The 25,361-nt window shown below is 43.9% G+C and overlaps 1 protein-coding gene across 1 annotated transcript in view; it reads right to left on the reverse strand.

The window, feature by feature from the left end:
• Positions 1-25,361, reverse strand: part of LOC134935301 (uncharacterized) — a 285,852-nt gene that overhangs the window by 239,930 nt on the left and 20,561 nt on the right. Inside the window, exons 2-3 of the mRNA XM_063930456.1 lie at positions 15,776-15,947; positions 13,828-13,860 (exon numbers count right to left, since the gene is read on the reverse strand). Of these exons, the coding sequence (XP_063786526.1) occupies positions 13,828-13,860; positions 15,776-15,939 (197 nt within the window). The 5' untranslated portion in view covers positions 15,940-15,947. The remainder of the gene's footprint in view (positions 1-13,827; positions 13,861-15,775; positions 15,948-25,361) is intronic.

The raw sequence follows: 25,361 nt of genomic DNA on the forward strand, positions 1-25,361 counted from the left end.
GGTTCAACCATGAGACCCAGCCGGTCAGTAGATTACTCACAGCAGTCAAGGTAAGGTTGTGTCTCCTTCGGAACTCCCACTTCAACTGCAAGATATCGTCCATCTTTTGATCAATGATCTCGGTTGGGTCATCAGTGCTGTTTGTAATATACGTGCAGCACTTCACACCATATTGAGTTGCCAGTGTGACACAGTACCCACCCTGTGTGATATAATTGAGGACCATCCTGTGCTGGATCAGTTCTGTTTTGTACGCTTGCAACTCCCTTCCCGTATACCTGAAGGTGTCGTCATACATCTCAGTGATATTATCTATCAGGTTCGCTAGCGCATGGATATACCTATAATTTATAATTCCTCTGGCAGTACGGGTGATGTCTAATGCGAGAAGGAATTGAATCCTGGTGGATTCGTGGATCAAATCAGAGGCTACGTGCTCTGTCCTATCTATGAGGTGTCTCTTAACGATGTGTTCATAATGAGTATGAGTATAAGGAGCTTGAGCACTGCGGTGAACCTCTTTCATCTTATCATGGGTTATGGTCATGACCTCTGGCAACACTCTTCCAACATAACACAATCCCTCTGAGTTTGGGGCAAGCCACTTATACGCCTTCCTCCCACATATGAAATAGGCATCATCGGGGAGAACATAGGGGACAGAATATGACATTACCATATTGCAAACCTTCCAAGTGAAAAACCCCATCCCTAGTTCTCTCATCTGTTCAGTACACGTATCAGGCTGTATGATATGAGCACAGTACCCTGGTGATACTTCTCCAACCCGCATGGTCTTACTTCCTAGAGTATACCTATACCGAAAATACCTTCCACCGTCGGCTATTTGGCGTATAAGTTCAGAGTCTACAGGCATTCTGTCAGCTCTGTGTGAAAATGCCATGGTTTGGTTATTCCATGTCACTTCCCAATTTCCCGGCTTTCGGGAATTGGAAATGTTGAAACATACTAAGGACCTATCCACATGATATTGGTGGAGCTTCAAACTAGGGGGCCTAGAAATATTAAATTTCTTGTCCACCGGTCTCCCACCCCGTAATTCAAGTACCTCATCTATCGTTAACGGGTACGGTACTAGTCCTGACTTGCTCTGACCTTGAGGTACTTGTGAGCACACCCAGCATTCTGTCTGGTTTAAAACCTTGCCCACTAGTGAGTGATAATCACTCAATGGATGACGGTCCATGTTGATATTAAGGCTGGACTGACATCTCTGGATGCACCCGTCCTCAACTATGTTTTCACAGTTTCTACAAATACAATTTTCCTCAGCCAATAACCCTTCACAGTGCCTCCTAGTTTCTTGACTACCAGATCATTTTCTGATACTCGCCTTTGCTCGGTGGATGTGTTGCTATTGGAATTCTATAAATCCGTCCTTGTCATCAGAACCCATTCCAGATCCTTTCTCAACCTCTCTGGTACTCTCACCGAAACAGACTGTCCTGGTCAACAACAGAATTAACAGGAAAACCCGGAACGCAGTCTCTTGGGGTAAGTCCATCTTGTTAAGGGGAGAGAAAGGGAACAAGAAGGGGGAGGAAAGGAGGGTAATGGGAGATGGAGAAAATAATAAAAAGGAAAAAGAAAACTGGTGCGACAACCGCCTCTGGTCTTGTTGTTCTCCGTGCTCAGGTGCCGTGACAACAGTCCTGCCTCTCAACCTTCCCGGAACAGACACTCCAGTGATACGATATTCTCTCCGAGTCAGCGACCTTTCTGTAGGGAACATAAATCTTGCATTACAATGTGTTTAACTGTTGTGTGAAGTAAACCATCCGTGGAAAATGAAAAAGAGAGATAGAGAGAAAAATAATAAAAAGAAAATTTGTCAGATTTGCGTTCACCATCAAGCTGTCACACCATCATGTCTATCGGTATCTATGCACAGTCTCTCTTCACCAGTATTTCCACTCTCCACCCTTTGTGCATGGCCAGGCACAGTGATACTGGTGAGATATACTGGGGTTGGGCAGACCTCTGAAAAGACCGAGTAGATATGTGACGTTTGAGCTGTAAATCTGTCGGTGAACGTCAGAGGTGAAGAGGAAACTTTAAAGATAAATCACAGAGTTTACCTGGCCGCCCCTGTATCTACAAGAAATAATCTACCAACTACATCAACTGTGACCTCAGGTTCACTACCAAGGCTAGCAATCAACTTCACTGGCTGCAGACTACAGGTGTGGCCCAAAATGTTTCCTATGTGATCCCTGATCCCAATTACGTGTATCATAACTTTGCTCGTGTTCTTGTCTAGGGGGTCTGAATCTATGTGTGCTGTTACAATTGCTGGCATAATGCCCTTCCCTTTTACACAGATAACAAACTCTTGGCTTCCTCCATGTGCCAGGGGCCTGGGGTTTTGGTCGAGTTGATGCTTCTTCCAGTGCTTGGATGCTCATCACCATCAACCGCTCTCCCTGTGCCTCCCTGGTTCTCTGGATATTACGGTCGTGCTCGATAGCGGACTCTCTTAATGCAGCCACCGAGATACCTCTCCAGTTAGGTAGAGAGGTTTGTACCCTGGTTCTTAGTGTGTCTTTTAACCCATCCATTAATACTGACACAGCTACCTCCCTGTGATGTACATTGTCCTTAATGTCCTCGATCCCAGTGTATCTAGACATTTCCTGCAGTGCTCAATGGAAATATTCAGATGCCGTTTCACCTTCTTTTTGTCTTATGGAAAAGATTTTATTCCATTTGACAACAGTAGGGAAATATACTCCTAATTGCAGATTGATTTGTCGTACATTCTCCTGAGTGTACTCTTCAGTGAGAGGTACTTCTGCGTCTAATTTACAATCAGTAATGAATTTCGCAGGGTCAATATTGGAGGGTAAACATGCCCGTAGCACTGTTCGCCAATCTTTGTTTGTGGGTTCAGTGGCATTACCTAATTCTTTAATAAACCTCTGGCATGCGACTAGATCCTTTCTGGGATCGTGAAATTCAGACATAATTGTCCTCAATTCTGTCCGGGACCAAGGACAATGCATAGCAATGTTCCTGATGGGAGTGACTCCCTGAGCGTCAGTCCTCCCATTGGGGACTGCGATCACCCTGACAGGATTTAGTTCAATTACATCATTTTGTGTTGACTCTACAATCTGAGGTGCTATTGTCTCTGCATAATGTACAGTACCGTACTTACGTGTGGACACGACCTCACTTATCCCTCCGCTAGGGGGCTTTACTACTGCTCTTACCGGTTGGGCCGTGCCCACCTGGGTGTCCTGTATGGTGGCTGCTAGAGAAAGTGCCGATATCGTGCTGGGTTCATCTTCTTGCTCGTAGTCCTGAGGGAAGTTTAAAATGGGATACAACTTGCACGGGTTAGCATTAATACATTTATCAACTTTACTCTTATCATCATTAATACATTTATCAACTTTACTCTTATCATATATCAGTATGCCATTGTCTGTAGCCACTTTCTCCCCTGTAATATACGGTGGTGGTAATGCGGTTGCCATCAGTTTCCTGCTAGGTTTGGAACCGGCTGTGTAAGCTAGTTCCCTCTGCATATCGCCCTCTTGCTGCTATAAATTTAAACATGTTGTGTGTCTGACCCTTCGCTTTTGGGATTTTATCAGACAGATCTTAACCCTTAGATTATGCAATACCTCTGAGTCAAAACTACCTATCCCAGGAAATGGTGCTTTATCCCCCACAGTAATTCGTGTCCATTCATCACAAAAGGTCTCAGTGTGGGGACCATACTTCCCCCACATTATTAACCGAGCTGACCCCCTGGGTCTGAATTCTGCTGTCTGAACCCTGACTGAGGAACGTCCCTGTGTTGTGCACTTGGCTTCCATTGTGGACCTTTTTAACACGGGAAAACTTCCTAAAATGCACCAAACACAGTAGTCTACCGGTGGAAGTACTCAAAGTTCTTCCACTAACTTCTTCTGCTCCGAGTATCACGGATCCGCCTTTTTTAGCAGACACGTGTAGCCGTTGCAGGCCCTACTTCGGCCTATATCCCCTGGGCCTTTAGGTACCCAGTGAATATCTGCCTCTGGAGGGACCAGCGAAAACTCCCTAAACCTTTATTTTATACAAATCACACTTGCATGTGCTTCACACAACGCGTATGATGACGAGATTTACACACAAATATGCAAAACTTCGTATCACGTTGCGCCACGTATTGCCCACACAACCGTGCGGTTCAATCGTACCGCTCATAGACACTTGCTATCTATAAGTGGTAGGATCACTGGAGTCTTCACACTGTGCTCCAAAACAGCCGGAGTGTAATACCACGAAAACTTTATCACACTCCGTTGCACGTATTCACCTAGACCGTGCTCACCACGTTTTCACCTAGACCGTGCTTCACCAAGTTTCACCAAGATCACCAAGTTCACCAAGCGGGGTTCAATACATTCACACCTTATTCAGCCCACACTAACACTATAGTTTTCTGATCAGAAAAATATCCTTTCCTGTTAACTGATAGCTTTCCCCAGAGGTAATACAGTAAGAAGGTTTTATTTAAACTAAATTTTTGAAAACCGAGCAATTTGTGCTATTATCGCGTGGCTACCGTCTCGCGCCTAAACTAAACAATGCTATTGTGTGACTTGTACTTAGCGGTCGTACCTTTACGCACGTTGCGTAAACACGCCACGTGCGTATGTCTTTACGTTGCGTACGCAGTCCCGTACTTTGTCCGAGACACGTGTACAAAGACCGTACGTCCGCAGTAGTACAAATCCCACACTTCTATCAATGTAAGCGATATTAAACTATAATCGCTCACTTAACACAACACACAGTTTCTTCTGTATAAACCTTTACAACTAGGCCAGGCTGCGTGTGCGTCTTACACTTATTTCCTTAAATATTAACTCTATATTTTAACTAAATAGCAACAAATTTTCTCAGTACAGGTCAAAATGAATCTAATAATCGCTACTTATGGCAATAATGCGTGCAGATATGCAAAGTACAAAATACAGGTGTATGCGTGTGTTGTGTGCGCATTTGGCGCCAAACAGAAATTTACAGACTTTAAAAATAGCTTTGCGTTCTTACCTTACGGGTCCCACCAGCATCCCTACAAACCGTGCAGAGCAGACGCCATCATATCAGCAATTGAGGTAGGGTTTACCAGAGTATCCACCAACCAGGAGAAGGTTTACGTGGGATAACTTTCCGCCCTTTGCTGATAGATAAAGTCTGCTGTAACCTGCTAGGCTGTGTGTATGAGGAAAAACCGGACGAGTCTCCCAATTGATAATGTCGATATTATCTTAAACCATAAAGCTATACCTCTAGATACACTTTTACCGTGGAGCCGCTATGGCCGCTAGACTGAATACACGTGCTACACACTTTGTACGCTATTTGCGTACAGAGTCCCGTACGTGGTACATACTTGGCGTACACACGCCGCGCTGAGTGTACAGAGTACGCACAGCGCGCGCACACATAATTGATAACCTTTAAACCTTATTAGTAGTACAATGTGATATGATTATTCTTACACTCTAAACCATGTGCCGTAAAGCACTGTAAGGATGTTATACCTTAAACCTTAAGTAGCGCTGATGGTATAAAGTACCCGCAGTGCGTACACCTTATCAATACACTTTTAAACTTTATACAGTAAAATATGCTTTAAACCCTTTGCTTCTAATAACCCTCTATTCGCTCACAAACTCCGCCGTAAATACCCATACCACGCGCAGGAACGCGGGAGCGATCATACGCAAATTGCGGATATGTGCACGCACGGCGGATTAAGTGCCCGCGCAGCGGGCATGTGTGTGGGGTTAGTACATGGTGTATGCATTACAATATTTTTCGACTTTGACACCTTGCTATGCTCGGCACACTGATTTATTCTCCCTCTATGGGTGTTGTGGACACCCACAGAGGGAGAATATGTCGGGATTGTGCCAGTTGGGATTCCGGTGTCGATATTCCGACCACCGGGATTCCGTCCAGCGGGATCTTGACCGCATCCCGCGTGAATTAAGTCCCCACTCTCCCAGCTCCGGTAGTAAAAATTGACAGCCGGGCCGTAGATGAGAGTTTAGGACAGCCCGTCCTTCTTCTCCTGCTCTGGCCGGAACCACAGCAGCAACAGAGCAGAGCTCAGCTCACAAGCTCTTTCTGTTGCTGGGACTGGCGTCTCACAGCGCGGTTGCGGGCGGAATTTAGTGAGTCAGTCTGACTCATATACTGCGTCCTGCTGTGGGCCCTTTCAAAGCGGTAGGGCCCTGGTGCATCGCAGTGGCTGCACCGCTGCTAGTTCCACCACTGATGCTTTCTGTTCCAAGGTACCAGCCACATAAAAGGGTGAAAGAAACACTGATTGTGGTAAAATATAACAAAAATGTATTCAATATATACTTATACATACTGTACATGTAAGTTTAAGAGGTACATCTTATCTGATTGTCCAAAGAGTCAAACATATTTCCTGGAACAGACCAACAGGAGGAAGACCTTAATGTGTTTCATCCAATAAAAACAGCAAGTTTAGTAGGACTTCATCAGGAGAGTCAGAAAAGAAATGTCAGTAAAGAAATCAGGGAATGGACGACCAGTTAAGATGCCACCCCAGTGGCCTGCGACCCCATCTGTTACACTTGCTCAAGAAATCACAGCTGGAAACGTCAGGGTCATATACTGTAAGGTGGGATTGTCCACAAAAACAGGGCCTATGAAGTGTGAGGTTGCCAGTAAGGGTGCTACTTACTTTGCTTTTTGCACAATGGTACTCCTGGATCCAGACCCCTTTAATGTGGGAAACGTGTTATTAAATGACGAGAACTCCCAGCTATTATAGACTCAGGAAGTGAGGTGACCCTGATCTCAGACCCTGTCCTACCCAGGGCAATGGAAAAGGTGCCATGGTTAGTTGAAGTACTCTGTGTACATGGGTCCACAGAAAACATCTCCCAGGTGCATATGAACCTCATCATAAAGGGGTGTACTTATGAGGTGGTCGCTGCGGTTGGTCATAAGCTCCCCTATCCTCTCATATTGGGACGTAATTTCCCTGGATTTAGTGAGCTCTTAAAGGAACCACAGGGACAAAACTACTGTAACGTCTCCAAGGCTGTACCTTGTAAAAGGGAGAAGAGTGGAAAAGCATGGCCAGTCCTCTTTGGGGAGGGAACCTCTGGACTTTTGAATGTTTCGTTGGCGGATACATAGTCAGCGGGACAACGGAAAGAAGCTGTTAAGCAGCGACCGTGTCACATTCTTGAGGCGCGGTGCCAATCTATCAGGCAAGAAGTGAGGGAAAGTCCGGTCCCTGTACTCCTCGCTAGGCTACTCGGATGTCACACTGTCCCTGTGAGGGATACATTATCCACGGAGTAGCAGACAAGAGTACAACCCGGCATCCGCAGGAAACGAGGACTATTTGTTCCTTTGCCAGAACTTTCGACAAGGAGGGGGTAGATACACCTGGAAAGGTGGTCAGGAAGGATCAGTCCAGTAACCGAACCAGATATACAGATGTCGTTTGCAGGGAAGTTGGAAATGCTGAATGGTGTTAGCCGATATAAAGGAAGATGTGCACTTCTCCAAGCTTGGTAAAGCGAAAGGCGGAGAAATGTGGTGAGTGGGCTTGTGTCTTACCACAATTGCCCACATTTCTGTGGGATCAGCTTCTTTCAAGAGAGAGGAAAACAAGACCTGCACATTTTGCACCTGCAATAGAAGTGTTGAAAGCTGGGCTTTCTGGATTACACAGCTCAAGGTAGCAAAACAAGAATTTCCAGGTCTTTAAGCTCACCCAGAGACGGCAGTAAGTCAGAAGCAGGAGAGAGGATTAAAACTCCCATACACCCACTGCACATGGCACTGATGCCTGTTAGAGGCCAGTGAGTAGGGCATAGTTTGTATTGTCAGGGACTATGGGCATTTGCATTGCCAGGAGAGCATGGCAAGTGTGGCTGCAAGCCTCTGCAGAGGACTGACTACTGATCACAAGGAGTGCTAGGACTTTTTATGTTTGTTCGCTTATTCCTAGTTAGGTACCTGTGTGACCAGGCCTAAGTTTGTGTATGCTATACTACAGTGTCTGCTGCCAGTAAAAGACACTGTGTTTTACCGGAAAACCTGCCTACGAGTCCTTATTTGAAGTACCCATTTTACTGTATATATATATATATATATATATATATAAAATGGTGTGGTATATTGAGACAGAATTCATCAACATGATTGCAGTAACAGCTGTGACAGAGACACAGGGAAACAACATATCACTGCCTCACTATGACAGATATTTCTGACAGAAAAATTTCCCAAAATGTCAAATGTACCACATTACATGGGGCAGAACAACAGAGTCAGTTCCTGCCAGGCTCCAGCTTGGAAGGAAGCACCTGTCCTTAGGGCCGGCAACAGAAATCTTGGGGCCCATTACAGTTATATCTTTGGGACCCCCATATATATATATATATATATATATATATATATCAGGGACATGCGGTGAGGTAAATGGCTCAGGAGGCACTGGCTAGTACCAGAGCCGGATTTACACACAATTTATGAGCCAAAGGATTCAAGTGGGCATTATACATAGGTGCAGCAGTATATACAGTATATATGTAGTAAATTTGGTGAGTTTTGATTAGAGATGTACGGAAAAGATAGGCATAGACTTTTTACTTCAGGGTTTTGACTATAAAAATATTACGATAATAGAATAAAGATATTTCTAATGTATTTTTTGTATTTTTCAGGGCCGTAACTAGGTGTGTGCGGAGTGTGCTCCGCACATAGCGCTGCACAGTAGGGGGAGCTGTTGGCAGCACTTGTAAATTATGAATTATGGCCCTCATTCCGAGTTGATCGCTCGCAAGGCGATTTCAGCAGAGTTACACACGCTAAGCCGCCGCCTACTGGGAGTGAATCTTAGCTTCTTAAAATTGCGACCGATGTATTCGCAATATTGCGATTACTAACTACTTAGCAGTTTCGGAGTAGCTTCAGACTTACTCGGCATCTGCGATCAGTTCAGTGCTTGTCGTTCCTGGTTTGACGTCATAAACACACCCAGCGTTCGCCCAGACACTCCTCCGTTTCTCCGGCCACTCCTGCGTTTTTTCCGGAAACGGTAGCGTTTTTAACCACACGCCCCTGAAACGCCGTGTTTCCGCCCAGTAACACCCATTTCCTGTCAATCACATTACGATCGCCGGAGCGAAGAAAAAGCCGTGAGTAAAAATACTATCTTCATTGTTAAATTACTTGGCGCAGTCGCAGTGCGAATATTGCGCATGCGTACTAAGCGGAATTTCACTGCGATGCGATGAAATATACCGAGCGAACGACTCGGAATGAGGGCCTATGTAATTATTTTCACTTGCAGCTTCCCTCCTTTTTGAAGTCCAGCATCTCATCTCCTTTTGTCGCTAATACCTATACTGCATTCATGGACTTGACTTGAGAACTCTTTGTTGTTCAGTCGCACTATCCTTATTTACATTTCAGGATGACATTGCAGTCAGACACTCTATTCATTGAGCTATCTGCCCTTGCAGAGAAAGCTAGAGAATTCCAAGCTGGAGAGTTTTAACTATTTGACGCTTACCTTGTACTTTGTGAAGGGTTGATAAGCATTGCAGCTGGGCAAATCTATGTAGTGTGTGGCTGCAAGGGATTGGATGTGTGGCTGCATACCTAATGGATCTGCTCAATTATGGTGCAGGTTATTTTGTTACAGGGTACAGGTAGCTTCATATAGTTAGAAATCTCATAGTTTTTATGCGGGATCAAGTGGCTCGGTGGGTGGGGTGTTTGACTGGGATGCAGCAGGTTGTGGGTTTGAGTCCTGGGTGTGGCAGTATATTGAAATGTGTTATTTAATGAGGGGTATTGTGGCTGATGGCGGAAAGCACTCGGGTTGAGTGCATGAATGTGGTATAAAGAGGATTTGTATGCAAATCCATTTTTGTTACAGTTATGGCTCTGGTATATAGTTATGGCTCTGGTATTTTTCATATACTTTATGAAGTCAAAACTCTGGCTTTTACGTTAATATGGCAGGAAAGGTTCTGCTTCACCTGCCTCACCCCACCGCATTTCACTGATATATATGATATATTATGTATAGATACATGTATAAATATGCATATCTCTCCTTCATCACACACACACACACACACACACACACACACACACACACACACACACACACAGACACACACAGACACCACAGTCTGTGTCTCCCTCTCTCCTTCCTCCCACACACCCCACAGTCTGTCTCTCCCCAATGACTCCCAACTCCCACACCATCCCAATGCCCTGTATCCCCTCACCAGGCCACTCTTACCCTGGGGAGAGACTCACCAGCGCTGCACTCCCCAGTACCAAGACCCGAACACTGCCCAGTAGACCCCACCAGAAGAGGCCGACGCAGGGACTAAAAGTGGCTGAAGAGCGCTGAAGAGACTAGAGAGCTGAAGAGACTAGAGAGCAATCAAAAAATATAGAATGCAGCCAAGGAGTAAGAGCCGGAGATACAGAGACGTGAGCCATGCTACTCTCCAGGTTTGGAGGTCTGAATAAGCTGTGGGTGGCCCGGAAGGTGATGCCAGAGACCCAGGAGGGAAAGCTTAGGATCAGGATGAAAGCCAGGTCCGGTACCCTTTATACATTCCATTATACTATATTGAAAGCTGGGCAACTATAGAGGTGTCACTGTATGTAATGCTGGGTACCAATGGTGGGGTTACTGTATTGAAAACTGGCCAACTATTGTCACTGTATGGAATGTCCACAGAGGTGGAACTGCCGGAGACACTGGATTCAGCTGCTGCTGGGCCCCTGCTGTAAAGGGGGCACCTCTCCTCCATTGTCATCGACTCCATGTGCTGACCTGTGAACCCTGCCAGCCCTTATCTGCCAGTGGGGGTTCAGGAAGGGGAGATATCGGGGGTTTAAAAAAATAAAAAATCACTCATCTGTACATTCTATGCAAGTTGCTGACTTACAGCAAAAGATTTCCAGATATACTGTAACACTTCCTCCTCCATGTATGACAGTTGGTGTCACAGGCGTTATTTACTAATTAACGGCTTTTAAAAACTGCTGCTTTCCAGCATGTTTAAGCCCAAAGTTTAAAAGTACAATACTTTCAGTGGTAAAACATGGGGTGTTTTGCTATTAAAAAATCCCACACACATTGAGGAACCATCCTCTCACCTACTCAACAGCATATAAAATCCCAGCATGACAAACCAAAGACTTCAAATATGGGCCCTCATTCCGAGTTGATCGGTCGCAAGGCGAATTTAGCAGAGTTACACACGCTAAGCCACCGCCTACTGGGAGTGAATCTTAGCTTCTTAAAATTGCGACCGATGTATTCGCAATATTGCGATTACTAACTACTTAGCAGTTTCAGAGTAGCTCCAGACTTACTCTGCCTGTGCGATCAGTTCAGTGCTTGTCGTTCCTGGTTGACGTCACAAACACACCCAGCGTTCGCCCAGGCACTCCCACCGTTTCCCCGGCCACTCCTGCGTTTTTTCCGGAAACGGTAGCGTTTTCAGCCACACGCCCCTGAAACGCCGTGTTTCCGCCCAGTAACACCCATTTCCTGTCAATCACATTACGATCGCCGGAGCGAAGAAAAAGCCGTGAGTAAAAATACTTTCTTCATAGTAAAGTTACTTGGCGCAGTCGCAGTGCGAACATTGCGCATGCGTACTAAGCGGATTTTCACTGCGATGCGATGAAAAAGAACGAGCGAACAACTCGGAATGAGGGCCATTGTTCAATTGGTCCTTAAGACCTTCTTCCAGTCTCCAAAAGGCAGTGACTTATTACAATCCTCTTTTTCATTGCTGCAAAACAACTGTATTTTCTTAACCCTTTACTTGTTCCCTGAAAAAGGCTTATTTTATCATTGTGAAATGTGCATTATTTTTCAGTGTTTGCTGACCTAAACATGTTTTATCCTAGCAGTTTACAGCTTACCTTTGTGCCATTTCAGGTCATTCACTGGATTTCAGTTGCTTAAATTTCCACTAAAGACTGGAAAAATGGGGCTGATCTAGCCATCTCTATTCTTTCCAGTTTTTATTGAAATCTAAGCAATTCAAGTCCAGTTCAACTATGGGTTTCAATTATAGTACGTAAATTGTACAAGATGTCTCTCAGATGGAGCAGTACACGCCCTCTTCAGGGCTGATTATATAGGTGTTGCTTTCACAGTCTCCCTGAAATTCTTTTACAAAATTAGGCAATTTAATTTAGTGACATTTACACTTTCCAGATTTTTAACTATACAGTATAATCTTGTTTGCATATCCGGAGAATGAAGAGTATTGCCCTGGGGAGACTATCTAGTCTATCTGCACCAGTGCAAAATGAAAGCAATTTGTAGTGCATTCAATGAAATTCATAAATAAGACTCTTCATCTTGGAGCTTAAGGGCGTCATTAGTGTCACATGCAGACTTGGCTGCATCTTTTGCAGCAGCCACATCTGTGCGTCTTATACTAATTCCGATACTGCTGCAACCGGTTTTCTTTTCCTAAGACACCCACTTGCTGCAATTTGTGATGGTGCATTTCTGTCTCGGTGCATCTTTAGAAATGGACACACCATTGGACACACCATTGAAAACTTGGACCAGCCCTATGGCAAGTGCAGTTTCTACGTCTAAGTATAGCCTCCCATGTGAGACAACAAGCCCCCGTCTGCTTAGTCATCCGCCAGCTGGTTTTCCCATCATCGATGATGCACTAGTAACAAATATATATATAAATATATATATATATATTTATTTATTTATTTTAACAAAGTGCCGGGACACGGAGCTTAGCTTCACCCCCAACAATCCTGCGAAGCTCCACCCCTGGGCTCTCATTGGCCCACAGCCAGGGCCGTTTCTTGGGGCAGGCGAGCAGTGCAACCGCACTGGGCGCCCGCCGCGGCACTAACTGTGGCTCCCTGCTTCCCCCTCCTATTTCTCCCCGAGTAACCTGCTCGGGGGGCGGAGTTTCACAGAATGATGCGGTTGCGCCGTTACGTCACAACGCAACCCCGTCACTCCGTGAAACTCCCCCCCCCCCGAGCGGAGTACAGAGGGGGATCCAAGTTAGGAAGAGGGATAGGCCGGCGCGAGGAGCGACTGGTGAGGCGGGCCGAAGAGCGGTAATCGCCTCTGTAAGTATTCTCTCTCTCTCTCTCTCAATGTGTAAAATGGGGACACCTGCCGTAATGTGTGAAATGGGGACTCTTGCCTGCCGTAGTGTGGGGATTTAATGTATCAAGGGCATTGCGGTGTGTGGCATAATATGGTGCAGGGGGCATTACTGTGTGGGGCTTAATATGGTAGAATTTTTTTTCCTGTGGTGGTCGTGATCTGTTGGAGCAGGGTCAAAAACTGGATTGTGAGGAAGTCTTTTCAGACGAGGCCATGCCCATATAAATGAGGCCACACCCATTTAGATGCGGCCACGCCCCCTTGCCGGGTGCGCGCAAGTTTTTTTTTTTGTTATCTAGGTGTGTGTGTGTGGGGGACGACGACATTTTTTTATGTCATGGGGGGGGCGCATTTTTAAATCTCGCACTGGGAGACAAATTGGCTAGAAACAGCCCTGCCCACAGCCTACTGAATTGTAAAGCAGGGATGACCATCAGTGGGTGAAACCATCACTGTTTATCCATCAATGTTATCATTGATGGTGACCATTGATGATAACCAACCTAGGGGCATCCCTAGCTAAAACCAACTGAAACATACCACTGTCCCAATAACAGGAAACAGTGTTAATGTACAGTGAAACAAATCTGAAGTAAAAACAATCTCACCTCTCTGGAAAGTCTGCAACTGGGAGCAGATCTCTGAAAGAAAGCATAATAGATATAATCAGTGGATGATTTCCATGGAAGTTTTGTAGTGTTATGTATTGCAGATTCTGTGGTGCACAAAACTGTATTTGATTTTTGGTTTATAAAAACAGTATAATTATGGGTTTGTGAACCCTCTGGCCAACAGATTACAGTCGGAATAATGCTGAGACTCCTAAATCAAACTGTGACCAGTAAACAAGTATGGGTACAATGTATCATGATGTCTGCACTAACTCCAACAGAAGCAGGTTAAGTGAGCTGCTTATACTATTCCTAGACACCATAAAAAAACACATTAAAAAAAGAGTACTACAGTAACAGATAGACTTCCATTAAATGGAGGGTGATTTGTTAAGGGCTTTACCACCTCCAAGAGTTGGATACATCACAGTGACCAGGCCTGTTTTCAATGTTACACTGTTTAACCAATCAAATGTTATTAGGAACCAGAAAGTGGTGTTTTGAAGACCTTATGGGCGCTTCATCAAAAGGTGTGTTTCTTCTTTCACTGTAGGACCTATCCCAGATGGTCCAGATAGAGACAAAGTAGAAAAGTGGGAGGAAGCTGGTGCTGCCAGGAGGGGAGGGGGGGTGTCAGCTGGTTAACAAGTGCACCAAGTGCTGCCCCCACGAGCGCTGCTATTTTCCAAACCTTCTACAAAAAAGATACCTTTATATGCAGACGCTAGCATCCTTTATTGTAAGTCTTCGGTACGATTTAAAAAAAAACTGCAGCTTGAAAGATAACTTGATGTGTGTCAGCCTAGCTTTTACTCTGTCAGTTAGGTGTGTGAATTGGTGTAGTTAACGTTGAATCCCACCATATTAATCCATAAAAGATACCTTTATATGAGGAGCGAACCTACTTACTCTGTAAGTAAGGTACACCCCTATACTACATACAAAAAATACCCAAACCACTGATTATTTACGAAGACTTTGATCAAAACAGTGTTACACATTGTGGTCTATTTATGTTTTGTTTTCCATACGTCGATGAGTGATTGAAGCATGCCATCTGGGGATTGAGAACTCTCCAGTGTCCACTAGCTAAATACTGTTAATTATAACTATTTCCACCCTACCTCCCCTCCTGGCAGCGCCAGCTTCCTCACAATACCACTTTTCTACTTTGTTATTAGGAACCAGCCTCCTCCTAATAAACATAGCAACAGCACCTGTGAAGAGATACTGCACCAGGAATAGGAAGGATGCTGGCCACCATTACCTATCAACCGACACAGAAGCAGCCTAAGCATAGCACCCCAGTGGCAATGTGTCCACCGCTGAGAACAAGTGGATGTAATACCAGGATATTTGCCCAAGAGTAAATCTTATTAACATTCACTCTTGCCACCACTTCCTCAACCTCCTCTTTCTGCGAAGAAAGCTGATGTACCTGTTACCACAGTGGCGCTCGCTCTCACTCCTGAGGTGATAATGCATGCTGCTGGGTTTTAATTGGTTACCACCATTTCAAGTGACTCATACTTCAATACCAACAGGCCATAGAGCTGAGAAAAGAAAACTAAAATGACATCAAAAGATCCCCCCTTCCCTTATTGGCACCTTTCTATGACTTCTTTGGCTGGGGAAGACTTTTCAGTGAATAACTTTTTTCATTTCTACCCAAGCAAACTTTATATTTATAGATAGAGGCACTTTGTTTTCCAACATACTGTATTGAAATATATGCTTTAGCTTTTTTGTTTAGAAAAAGTACACTTAAACATAATTCTTCCACTGGTTACTTTTAAAAGCTTGGAATCCCAGAAAACCACCCTGAAATGTACAGTACATGTGCAAATAGCATTTCATGTTTCAAAATGTCAAATGTGAAAAGGGAGTTAATATTTGTAATTTACTTGTTTTTACAACATAAAAAAAATATAAAAAACATAAACACCTGGCATTTAAAGATTCAAAACTGAAAACAAGATGCTTTATTCGGGACATCTTCATTGTAACACAATAATAAGGACCAGGCATCTTCACTTGCCATGTCACCGGAAGAACATCTAGTACGGTAGCACGATCCTCCATAAACTGCCGTGTAATCACACGATCCATGGTAAAAACTGTAAAAGATAAAAGATCTAATCAAATAAGTAAATGAAAAAGGAAACAAATTGGTCCTGATTCAGATGTGGTTGGAGGAGCTATCGCTACTACATACATAGAAGCAGCAGCAATAGCTCTAATATAGTAATGCAGCAAGAAGCGTCATTCCTCCTACATGCATTACTGATCTGAGCTGCCTATAATGCAGCATTGGTTCAACTGCGACACTATTGGCCATCTGCATGGCCGCTGCAGCGATCCAGTCTGAATTACCCCCTCAGTACAGGGAATTGTTGCCTACTTTTTGAACCACACCGCTGGAATAGCTCAGAATAGATGGGGAGATCTTGGGAAGCAGTGACCACTATATGATCACATTCAACATCAGTTTCAAGAAACATAGCTATAAGGGAGCAACTAAAACATTTAACTTTAGAAAAGCTAACTTCAATATGCTAAGAAAGGCACTAAACGACATTGGGGGTCATTCCGAGTTGTTCGCTTGTTATTTTTTTGTCGCAACGGAGCGAATAGTCGCTAATGCGCATGCGCAATGTCCACAGTGCGACTGCGCCAAGTAAATTTGCTATGCAGTTAGGAATTTTACTCACGGCATTACGAGGTTTTTTCTTCGTTCTGGTGATCGTAATGTGATTGACAGGAAGTGGGTGTTTCTGGGCGGAAACTGGCCGTTTTATGGGAGTGTGTGAAAAAACGCTACCGTTTCTGGGAAAAACGCGGGAGTGGCTGGAGAAACGGAGGAGTGTTTGGGTGAACGCTGGGTGTGTTTGTGACGTCAAACCAGGAACGACAAGCACTGAACTGATCGCAGATGCCGAGTAAGCCTGGAGCTACTCAGAAACTGCTAAGATATACTGTTTGTACATGAATAGGTAATTGGCTGGATAACAGAGTACAACGAGTAGTGGTCAACGGGATGTTCTCCAGATGGGCACCTGTAGTCAGCAGAATACCATAAGGGTCTGTACTTGGCCCACTGCTGTTCAATATATTTATCAATGATCTAGGAATAGGCCTGGAAAGCACAGTGTCAATCTATGCAGATGATACTAAACTGTGTAAGGTAATTCATTCAGAAAGCGATGTGGAGTCTCTACAGAATTACTTATTTAAACTTGAAACCTGGGTGTCTAAATGGGGAATGAGGTTCAATATAGAAAAATGCAAAGTTATGCATTTTGGGACAAAAAACACACATGCATCCTACACTCTAAATGGGGAAAATATAGGGGTAACTGTGGTGGAAAAAGATTTGGGGGTGCTCATAGATAATAGGCTTTATAACAGTACACAATGTCAAAATGCTGCAAAAAAGGCAAGTAAAGTGCTCACATGCATAAAATGGGGCATTGAGACAAAGGATGAGGATGTAATCCTGCCACTGTACAAATCATTGGGACGTCCGCACCTGGAATATTGTGTACAGTTTTTTTTGGGCACCATATTATAAAAAAGATATCGGGGAACTAGAAAAAGTTCAAAGGCGAGCTACTAAATTGATTAAAGGGTTAGAGACACTGGAGTACAAGGAAAGGCTTAGCAAGTTAAATATGTATACACTAGAAAAGAGGCGTCTAAGAGGAGACGTTATTAATATCTTCAAATATGTAAATGGTCATTACTAGGAGTTAGCAGGGGATTTGTTTATTAAAAGAACTCTGTATAGGACACGTGGGCACTCGCTAAGGCTAAAGGAGAGAAAATTCCGTACACAATGTAGGAAAGGGTTCTTCACGGTAAGGGCAATAAAATTTGGAACTCCCTACCGGAGAAGGTAATAATGTCAGACTCTGTAAATGCATTTAAAAACCAATTGGACACATTTCTAACTGGAAAAAGTATCCAGGGTTATAGCATATAACATAGTGACATTAATATCTGGGAGTGGTAAGAATCATAGTTGTCAATTGGTACTAAAACATTACTTCAGCAGGCGCATTATAATATGAACAGCTTAACACAAAATACATGTTGATGGGCCTCACTAACTATGTAACTATGTTCAAAAGGACTAATGACAGAATTCACAGTTCTACAAAAGGTTCCATCGCTCACATTTACATCATTTCAAGAACTTTCTATCAGAATTTACACTCCTTTTTTTCTGCCTGTTGCAGCTATCTTTCGCCCACCTGGGCAACCCAAACAATTTCTAGATTATTTTTCTGCCTGGCTCCCTCACTTCTTATCCTCTGACATCTCCACCATTATCATGGGAGATTTCAATATTACTATTGATAGTCCAAAATCTGCTGCTCATGCCTCCATTCTACTCTCTCTAACCTCCTCTCTCGGCCTCTCACAATGGACTGACTCCTCTACTCATCAGGAGGGCCACTGCCTTGATCTAGTATTCACCAGACTATGCTCCATTTCTGAACTCACTAACACTCCTTCCCAGTTTCAGATCACAACCTTATTACCTGCATGCTCTCCTCTAATACTTCAAACTCAGTGCCGTTGATATCCTCCAATCTTCCTCAAACTCACAGAAATATTAATGCAATAAATCTTCAAGAACTTTCCAACTCACTGCAACAACTGCTTTCACCTATTTCTGCATTCACTTCTCCTGAGATGGCTGTATCACACCTGAACCAGACTCTAGAGATAGCCCTTGACGAAGTGGCTCCAACTACCCATCACACTCCACGTAGGCCTAGATGTCAACCGTGGCACTCTAAAGTAACAAGACACCTACAAAAACTGTCACGTAAAGTTGAGTGCCAGTGGCGCAAATCTCGTATTCCAAGTGACTTCCTCACATATAAGACTGTCTACCACTCTTATCGTAATGCTCTGGACACTGCCAAACAAACATATTTCCAAACTCTCATCTATGCTCAAGCATCTAACCCCAAACGACTTTTTAATACATTTAAATCACTTCTCAACCCTCCTTCACCCAACCCGCCAGCCACTATCAAGGTGCAAGATCTTGCTTCCTAATTCAAGGACAAGATTGATAAGATCCAAGATGAAATGGTATGCTCTTCCTCAACCAGTGAACACACTGCCACTTTCTCTTCATTTTATCCCACAAATGAAGATGAAGTATCAACACTCTTCTCATCCTGCTACTCTACTACCTCTCCTCTTGATCCTATACCCACACAAATAAGTAAAGCTCTGTCTCCTGTGCTCATCCCAACCTTAACTAACATCTGTAATCTCTCTCTCTACTGGTATCTTTCCTTCACTGTTCAAGCATGCAGTGATTACTACCATTCTGAAAAAAAAAAATTCTGACCCTAATTCTCTCTCAAACTACCGTCCCATCTCTCAGCTCCCATGTCTCTCCAAGCTACTTGAGAAACTTGCCTACACTCGTCTCACACACTTTCTTAACTCATACAACTTATTGGACCCACATCAATCAGGATTTCGCTCCCAACACTCCACAGAGACAGCACTGACTAAAGTAGTGAATGATCTGGTCACTGCGAAGTCTAAAGGCCATTACTCACTAATTATTCTTCTAGATCTCTCTGCTGCTTTTGACACTGTTGACCACTCTCTTCTCATACAAACACTGCAATCCCTAGGTCTTCAGGACACGGCCCTCTCTTCGTTCCTATCCTACCTATCTAATCGCTCTTTCAGTGTCCGTTTCTCTGAATCCACCTCCTTTTCGCTATCTCTTTCAGTTGGAGTACCGCCGGGCTCAGTCTTAGGTCCTCTACTTTTCTCAATCTATACCTCATCTCTTGGGAAACTAATCAGCTCTTTTAGATTTCAGTATCATCTGTACGCAGATGATACTCAAATCTACCTATCCTCCCCTGATTTGTCTCTATCTGTATTAGGCCGGGTCACTGAATGATCTCTGCCATTTCATCTTGGTCGTACTAAGAAGAGACTCTCACAATTACAATCCATTCTGAAAGCAGCTGCGAGGCTAATATTCCTCGGTAGACGTTCATCGCCTGCAGACCCACTTTGTCAGTCCCTCTATTGGCTACCTGTATTCTTCCGTATTTAATATAAAAATAGGATTTTAATAACCTACCGGTAAATCCTTATCTCGTAGTCCGTAGAGGATGTTGGGGTCCATTTTAGTACCATGGGGTATAGCCGGTTCCGCAGGAGCCTTCGGCACTTTAAGACTTTTTAACAGTGTGAACTGGCTCCTACCTCTATGCCCTCCTCCAGACCTCAGTATAGGAACTGTGCCTGAGGAGACGTACATTTTCGAGAGAGGAATTACTAATAAACTTGTGGCGAGATTCACACCAGCTCACACCATACACAAAAAACAACATGGCCTTTAACATAACTCATGCCAACCAGCATGTATAACGCAACAGCAACAGCTGTCAATATCTAAACACATGTGTGCAAAAAGATAAACATAATCAGCAGGAAAAAATTAGCACTGGGCGGGCGCACAGCATCCTCTACGGACTACGAGAAAAGGATTTACCGGTAGGTTATTAAAATCCTATTTTCTCGTACGTCCTAGAGGATGCTGGGGTCCATTTTAGTACCATGGGGATGTACCAAAGCTTACCAGTACGGGCGGGAAAATGCTAATGTTCCTGCAGAACTAACTGACCAAATTTTAGGTCGTCAGCAGCCAAGGTGTCAAACTTATAAAACTTAGCAAACGTGTTTGCACCTGACCAAGTGGCAGCTCGGCAGATTTGCAAAGCCGAGACACCCCGGGCAGCCGTCCAGGACGAACCCACTTTCCTTGTAGAGTGGGCTTTTACCGAAGTCGGTAACGGCAATCCTGCCGTGGAATGAGCGTGCTGAATGGTACCCCTGATCCAGCGCGCAATAGTCTGCTTAGAAGCAGGACCCACAATCTTGTTGGGGTCATAGAGGACAAACAAAGATTCTGTTTTCCTTATCCTAGCCGTTCTTGCAACATAAGTCCTCAACGCTCTGACGACATCCAAGGACTTTGAGACGGCTGAGGTGTCAGAAGCCACTGGCACCACCACTGGTTGGTTGATATGAAAAGAAGACACAACCTTCGGAAGAAAGTGCTGACGTGTTCTCAGTTCAGCCCTATCTTCATGAAATATAAAATAAGGACTCTTGTGTGACAGAGCTCCTAACTCAGACACTCGTCTGCCTGAGGCCAAGGCCAACAGCATGACCACATTTTCCAAGTGAGAAACTTCAACTCTACCTCTTGTAGAGGCTCAAACCAGTCCGATTTAAGGAACTGCAACACCACATTAAGATCCCATGGCGCCGCAGGAGGCACAAAGGGAGGTTGGATGCGCAGAACCCCCTTCACTGGACCTCAGGAAGAGAAGCCAATTGTTTCTGAAAGAAAACTAACAAGGCCGAAATCTGAACCTTGATAGATCCTCATCCACACCCGCCTGCAGAAATAGGAGATGTCGTCCTAATTGAAACTCCACCGCAGGAGACTTCTTGGATTCACACCAAGATACATATTTTCTCCAAATACAATGGTAATGTTTGGACGTTACCCCTTTCCTGACCAGAATAAGTGTGGGAATGACTTCATTGGGAATACCCTTACGGGCTAGGATCTGGCGCTCAACAGCCATGCCGTCAAACGCAGCCGCGGTAAATCCTGATAAACTAACGACCCCTGCTGAAGCAGGTCCTTGCGAAGAGGAAGAGGCAGAGGATCTTCCAGTAATAACTCTTGAAGATCTGGATACCAAGCCCTCCTTGGCCAGTCTGGAGCAATGAGTATTGCTCAAACTCTTGTTCTTCTGATGATCTTGAGAACTTTTGGAATAAGTGGAAGTGGAGGGAACAGATACACCGACTGAAACACCCACTGGGTCACCAGTGCATCTATCGCTATTGCTTGTGGGTCTCTCGACCTGGAACAAGGGGGGTCATTCCGAGTTGTTCGCTCGTTGCCGATTTTCGCAACGGAGCGATTAAGGCAAAAATGCGCATGTGCATGGTACGCAGTGCGCATGCGGTTAGTATTTTAGCTCAAAACTTAGTAGATTTACTCACGTCCGAACGAAGATTTTTCATCGTTGAAGTGATCGGAGTGTGATTGACAGGAAGTGGGTGTTTCTGGGCGGAAACTGGCCGTTTTCTGGGAGTATGCGGAAAAACGCAGGCGTGACAGGGAAAAACGCGGGAGTGTCTGGAGAAACGGGGGAGTGGCTGGCCAAACGCAGGGCGTGTTTGTAACGTCAAACCAGGAACGAAACGGCCTGAGCTGATCGCAATCTGTGAGTAGGTCTGGAGCTACTCAGAAACTGCTAAGAAATTTCTATTCGCAATTCTGCTAATCTTTCGTTCGCAATTCTGCTAAACTAAGATACACTTCCAGAGGGCGGCGGCCTAGCGTGTGCAATGCTGCTAAAATCTGCTAGCGAGCGAACAACTCGGAAATGACCCCCAATATTTCTGAAGCTTCTTGTTGAGGCGTGATGTCATCATATCCACTTGAGGAACGCCCCAACGACTTGCCACCTCCGCAAAGACTTCTGGGTGGAGGTCCCATTCTCCTGGAATCTAGATCGTGTCTGCTGAGGAAGTCTGCTTCCCAGTTGTCCACTCCCGGAATGAAAATTGCAGACAGAGCTTTTGCATGTCTTTCTGCCCAGAGGAGTATCTTTGTCACCTCTGCCATTGCCGCTCTGCTTTTTGTTCCGCCTTGACGGTTTATGTAAGCTACTGCCGTTACATTGTCTGACTGGATCTGTATGGCACAACCTTGAAGAAGGTGTGCCGCATGATGAAGACTATTATACACAGCTCTCAGCTCCAGAATGTTTATGTGAAGGCGAATTCTTGACTTGACCATCTTCCTTGGAAGCTTTCGCCTTGCATGACTGCTCCCCATCCTCGGAGACTTGCATCCGTGGTCACCAGGATCCAGGCCTGAATCCCGAACCTGCGTCACTCCAGGAGGTGAGACATTTGTAGCCACCACAGGAGCGAAATTCTGGCTTTTGCAGACAAGATTATCTTTTGATGCATGTGGAGATGCGACCCGGACCACTTGTCCAGTAGATCCCACTAGAAGACAAATAAGTATACAAGAGATAGAGTGCGCTGTCAGAAAGCTGCTGGTGTAGGGGGTGGTAATTCCCCAAAAGAATATAGAGGCAATAAAATTAATAATCACCAGCGCTCAAAAAATAATAATAATACTCTAAAAAATACAGGAATAAATGAATATAAATTCAGGACGGTAGGTTTAGGTTTAAAAAAGGTATATGATAAATTTAATGAAAAATAACATAAAATCACAGGTGCTTATAAAACATGATTAAGAATTAAGATAATCATATAAAAGAACACATCCACGTATTTCCTCAACAAAGACTAATTCATACCCCGGCTAGGACTTCCTCTGGAGTAATGTCCATAAACTTGTTTGTTGGAGAATTAATAGAGCAGTGGAGTAAAGAATAGTCCCTTTTTAAGCATACCAATGCAGGCGTTTCAAGCGGATAGGGAAACCTCCAATTTTCTCCACAGATGGAAATGTCCAGGGAAATGCAGTCCAATTAGTGCCGTATGGGTAGTGATGATGACAAAGTCCAGCAGTGTTGAGGGTGGTTTTAAGGATGTGTCCTGCAGTCTCTAACTCAACGCGTTTCGCTGGTATTGACACCCAGCTTCTTCAGGAGTGAATGTTAGAGTGCTGTCCTGGGGCTCCTTATAAACCCTGAGCAATTTAATATAATCACAGACACCTGAGAAACTATTTATGTAACAAAAACCTAACCGTCCGAAAATATAGAAATAACACACATTTCGTATTGCAATTGGTCTCACATGTGTATACAGCAATTTATTTCTAAAAACGAGCAATAGAAAAGATTAAAAAATACATTTAATTACAGTGTAATTATCCTCCAGTCCGGTCATGTGACTACACCAGTCACATGATCTAATTGTTGTGAGTGGTTGGTCGTCATTCGTCAGATGACTAGTCTGACGTGAGATGTTATTGTTCATTATTGGTGCGCATGCGCCAGACGCGCACTCCCGCACCCACCATGATTGTCCGGCGGCCCCCACCATGACGCGCGGCACGTGACGCCGAAACACGTGATTAATCACGTGATCGGAGCCCGAGCGCCGCGCCATGGCAACGGGTCGCCTGGGACAGAGTGAGCACGGACCAACGCGGCCCGCGCATGCGTGCCGGCCCAGCTGAGCCATGAATAAGTAACACATATGTGAAACGAAAAATAAACAATGTAGTCATAGATCTGCCAATCTAGGATGTAGCTCTGTAGCAATAATTCTCCCATAGTTAAAGCACGAGTCCAAAACATACTTATGAGGGACAGTGTTCTCAGAAGCATGCAGTAAAATTTATAAATCATTTACTTACAAGATGACATAATTATGTTTAGAAAATCCTATTATAATATGATAATCACTTGGAATAGTAATTTCCCATTATTACAAATAACACAGGGGAATCACACAGTAGAATCAATAGGAGGACAATTTTATCCATATCAAGTCGTCCTTCTGAAGTAGAGAACAGAGATCAATAATAATATACGGGGATCATTATTCGAATGATGTCACCGTATGTGTGGAGAGAGACAGGAGATAGAGGAAGAGATTGTGCATTTTTTATTATTTATTATTTTTCATTTTTTATTTTTTATTTTTTATTATTTTTTATTTTTTATTTTTTATTTTTTATATTTTATATTTTTTATTTTATATTTATTTTATTTTATTTTTTATTTCTATATATTTATTATATTACAGAGTTAAGTTCTATTGTCTCATTGAGTCCGTCGGGATGTAAAGAGTTACATTTCAACATCCAATAAACCTCCCTGTTACATAATTTTCTAAACCGATCACCCCCTCTAACTGTGGGTGCGATATATTCTAAGCACACAATAGAAAGGCTGCTGGGGTTATTGGAGTGTGCATCATTAAAGTGTCGAGAGACACTATGTGTGGTACAATTCTTCAAGATATTACGACGGTGTTCCATGAACCTTGTGTGAAGTGGTCTTGTTGTTCTTCCTACATAACATAGGTTACAACCACACTTAAGGAGATAGATTACAAATTTTGAGTCACAATTCGTAAACGATGGAAGTATATATTCTTCATTGTTACATGGTAATTGTACAGATGTTGTTTTTCTTGGCATATAAGAACACATAGTGCATCTTGTTTTGCCGCATCTGTAGAAACCAGATGGTCTCTGTATAAGCCAACTTGGATTGGGAATTTTGTTATTTATTTTATTCGTTCTTAGGTGGCTCGGTGCTAGAATCGTTTTTAATGTTTTGTTTTTCTTATAAATCACTCGTGCATTGCTTGGTAATAATTTTCTAAGGATATTATCCTGTCTGAGAACTTTGTAATTGCGAGTAATAATAGCTTTGATTTGTCCCGAGCATCTATTGTATTTGCTTATAAAGGCACACTGTCTATCTTCTGTTTCATTTTGTTTTTGAGGGTCTTGA

Source organism: Pseudophryne corroboree, chromosome 6 (assembly GCF_028390025.1).
Source record: "Pseudophryne corroboree isolate aPseCor3 chromosome 6, aPseCor3.hap2, whole genome shotgun sequence".
Lineage (NCBI taxonomy): Eukaryota > Metazoa > Chordata > Amphibia > Anura > Myobatrachidae > Pseudophryne > Pseudophryne corroboree.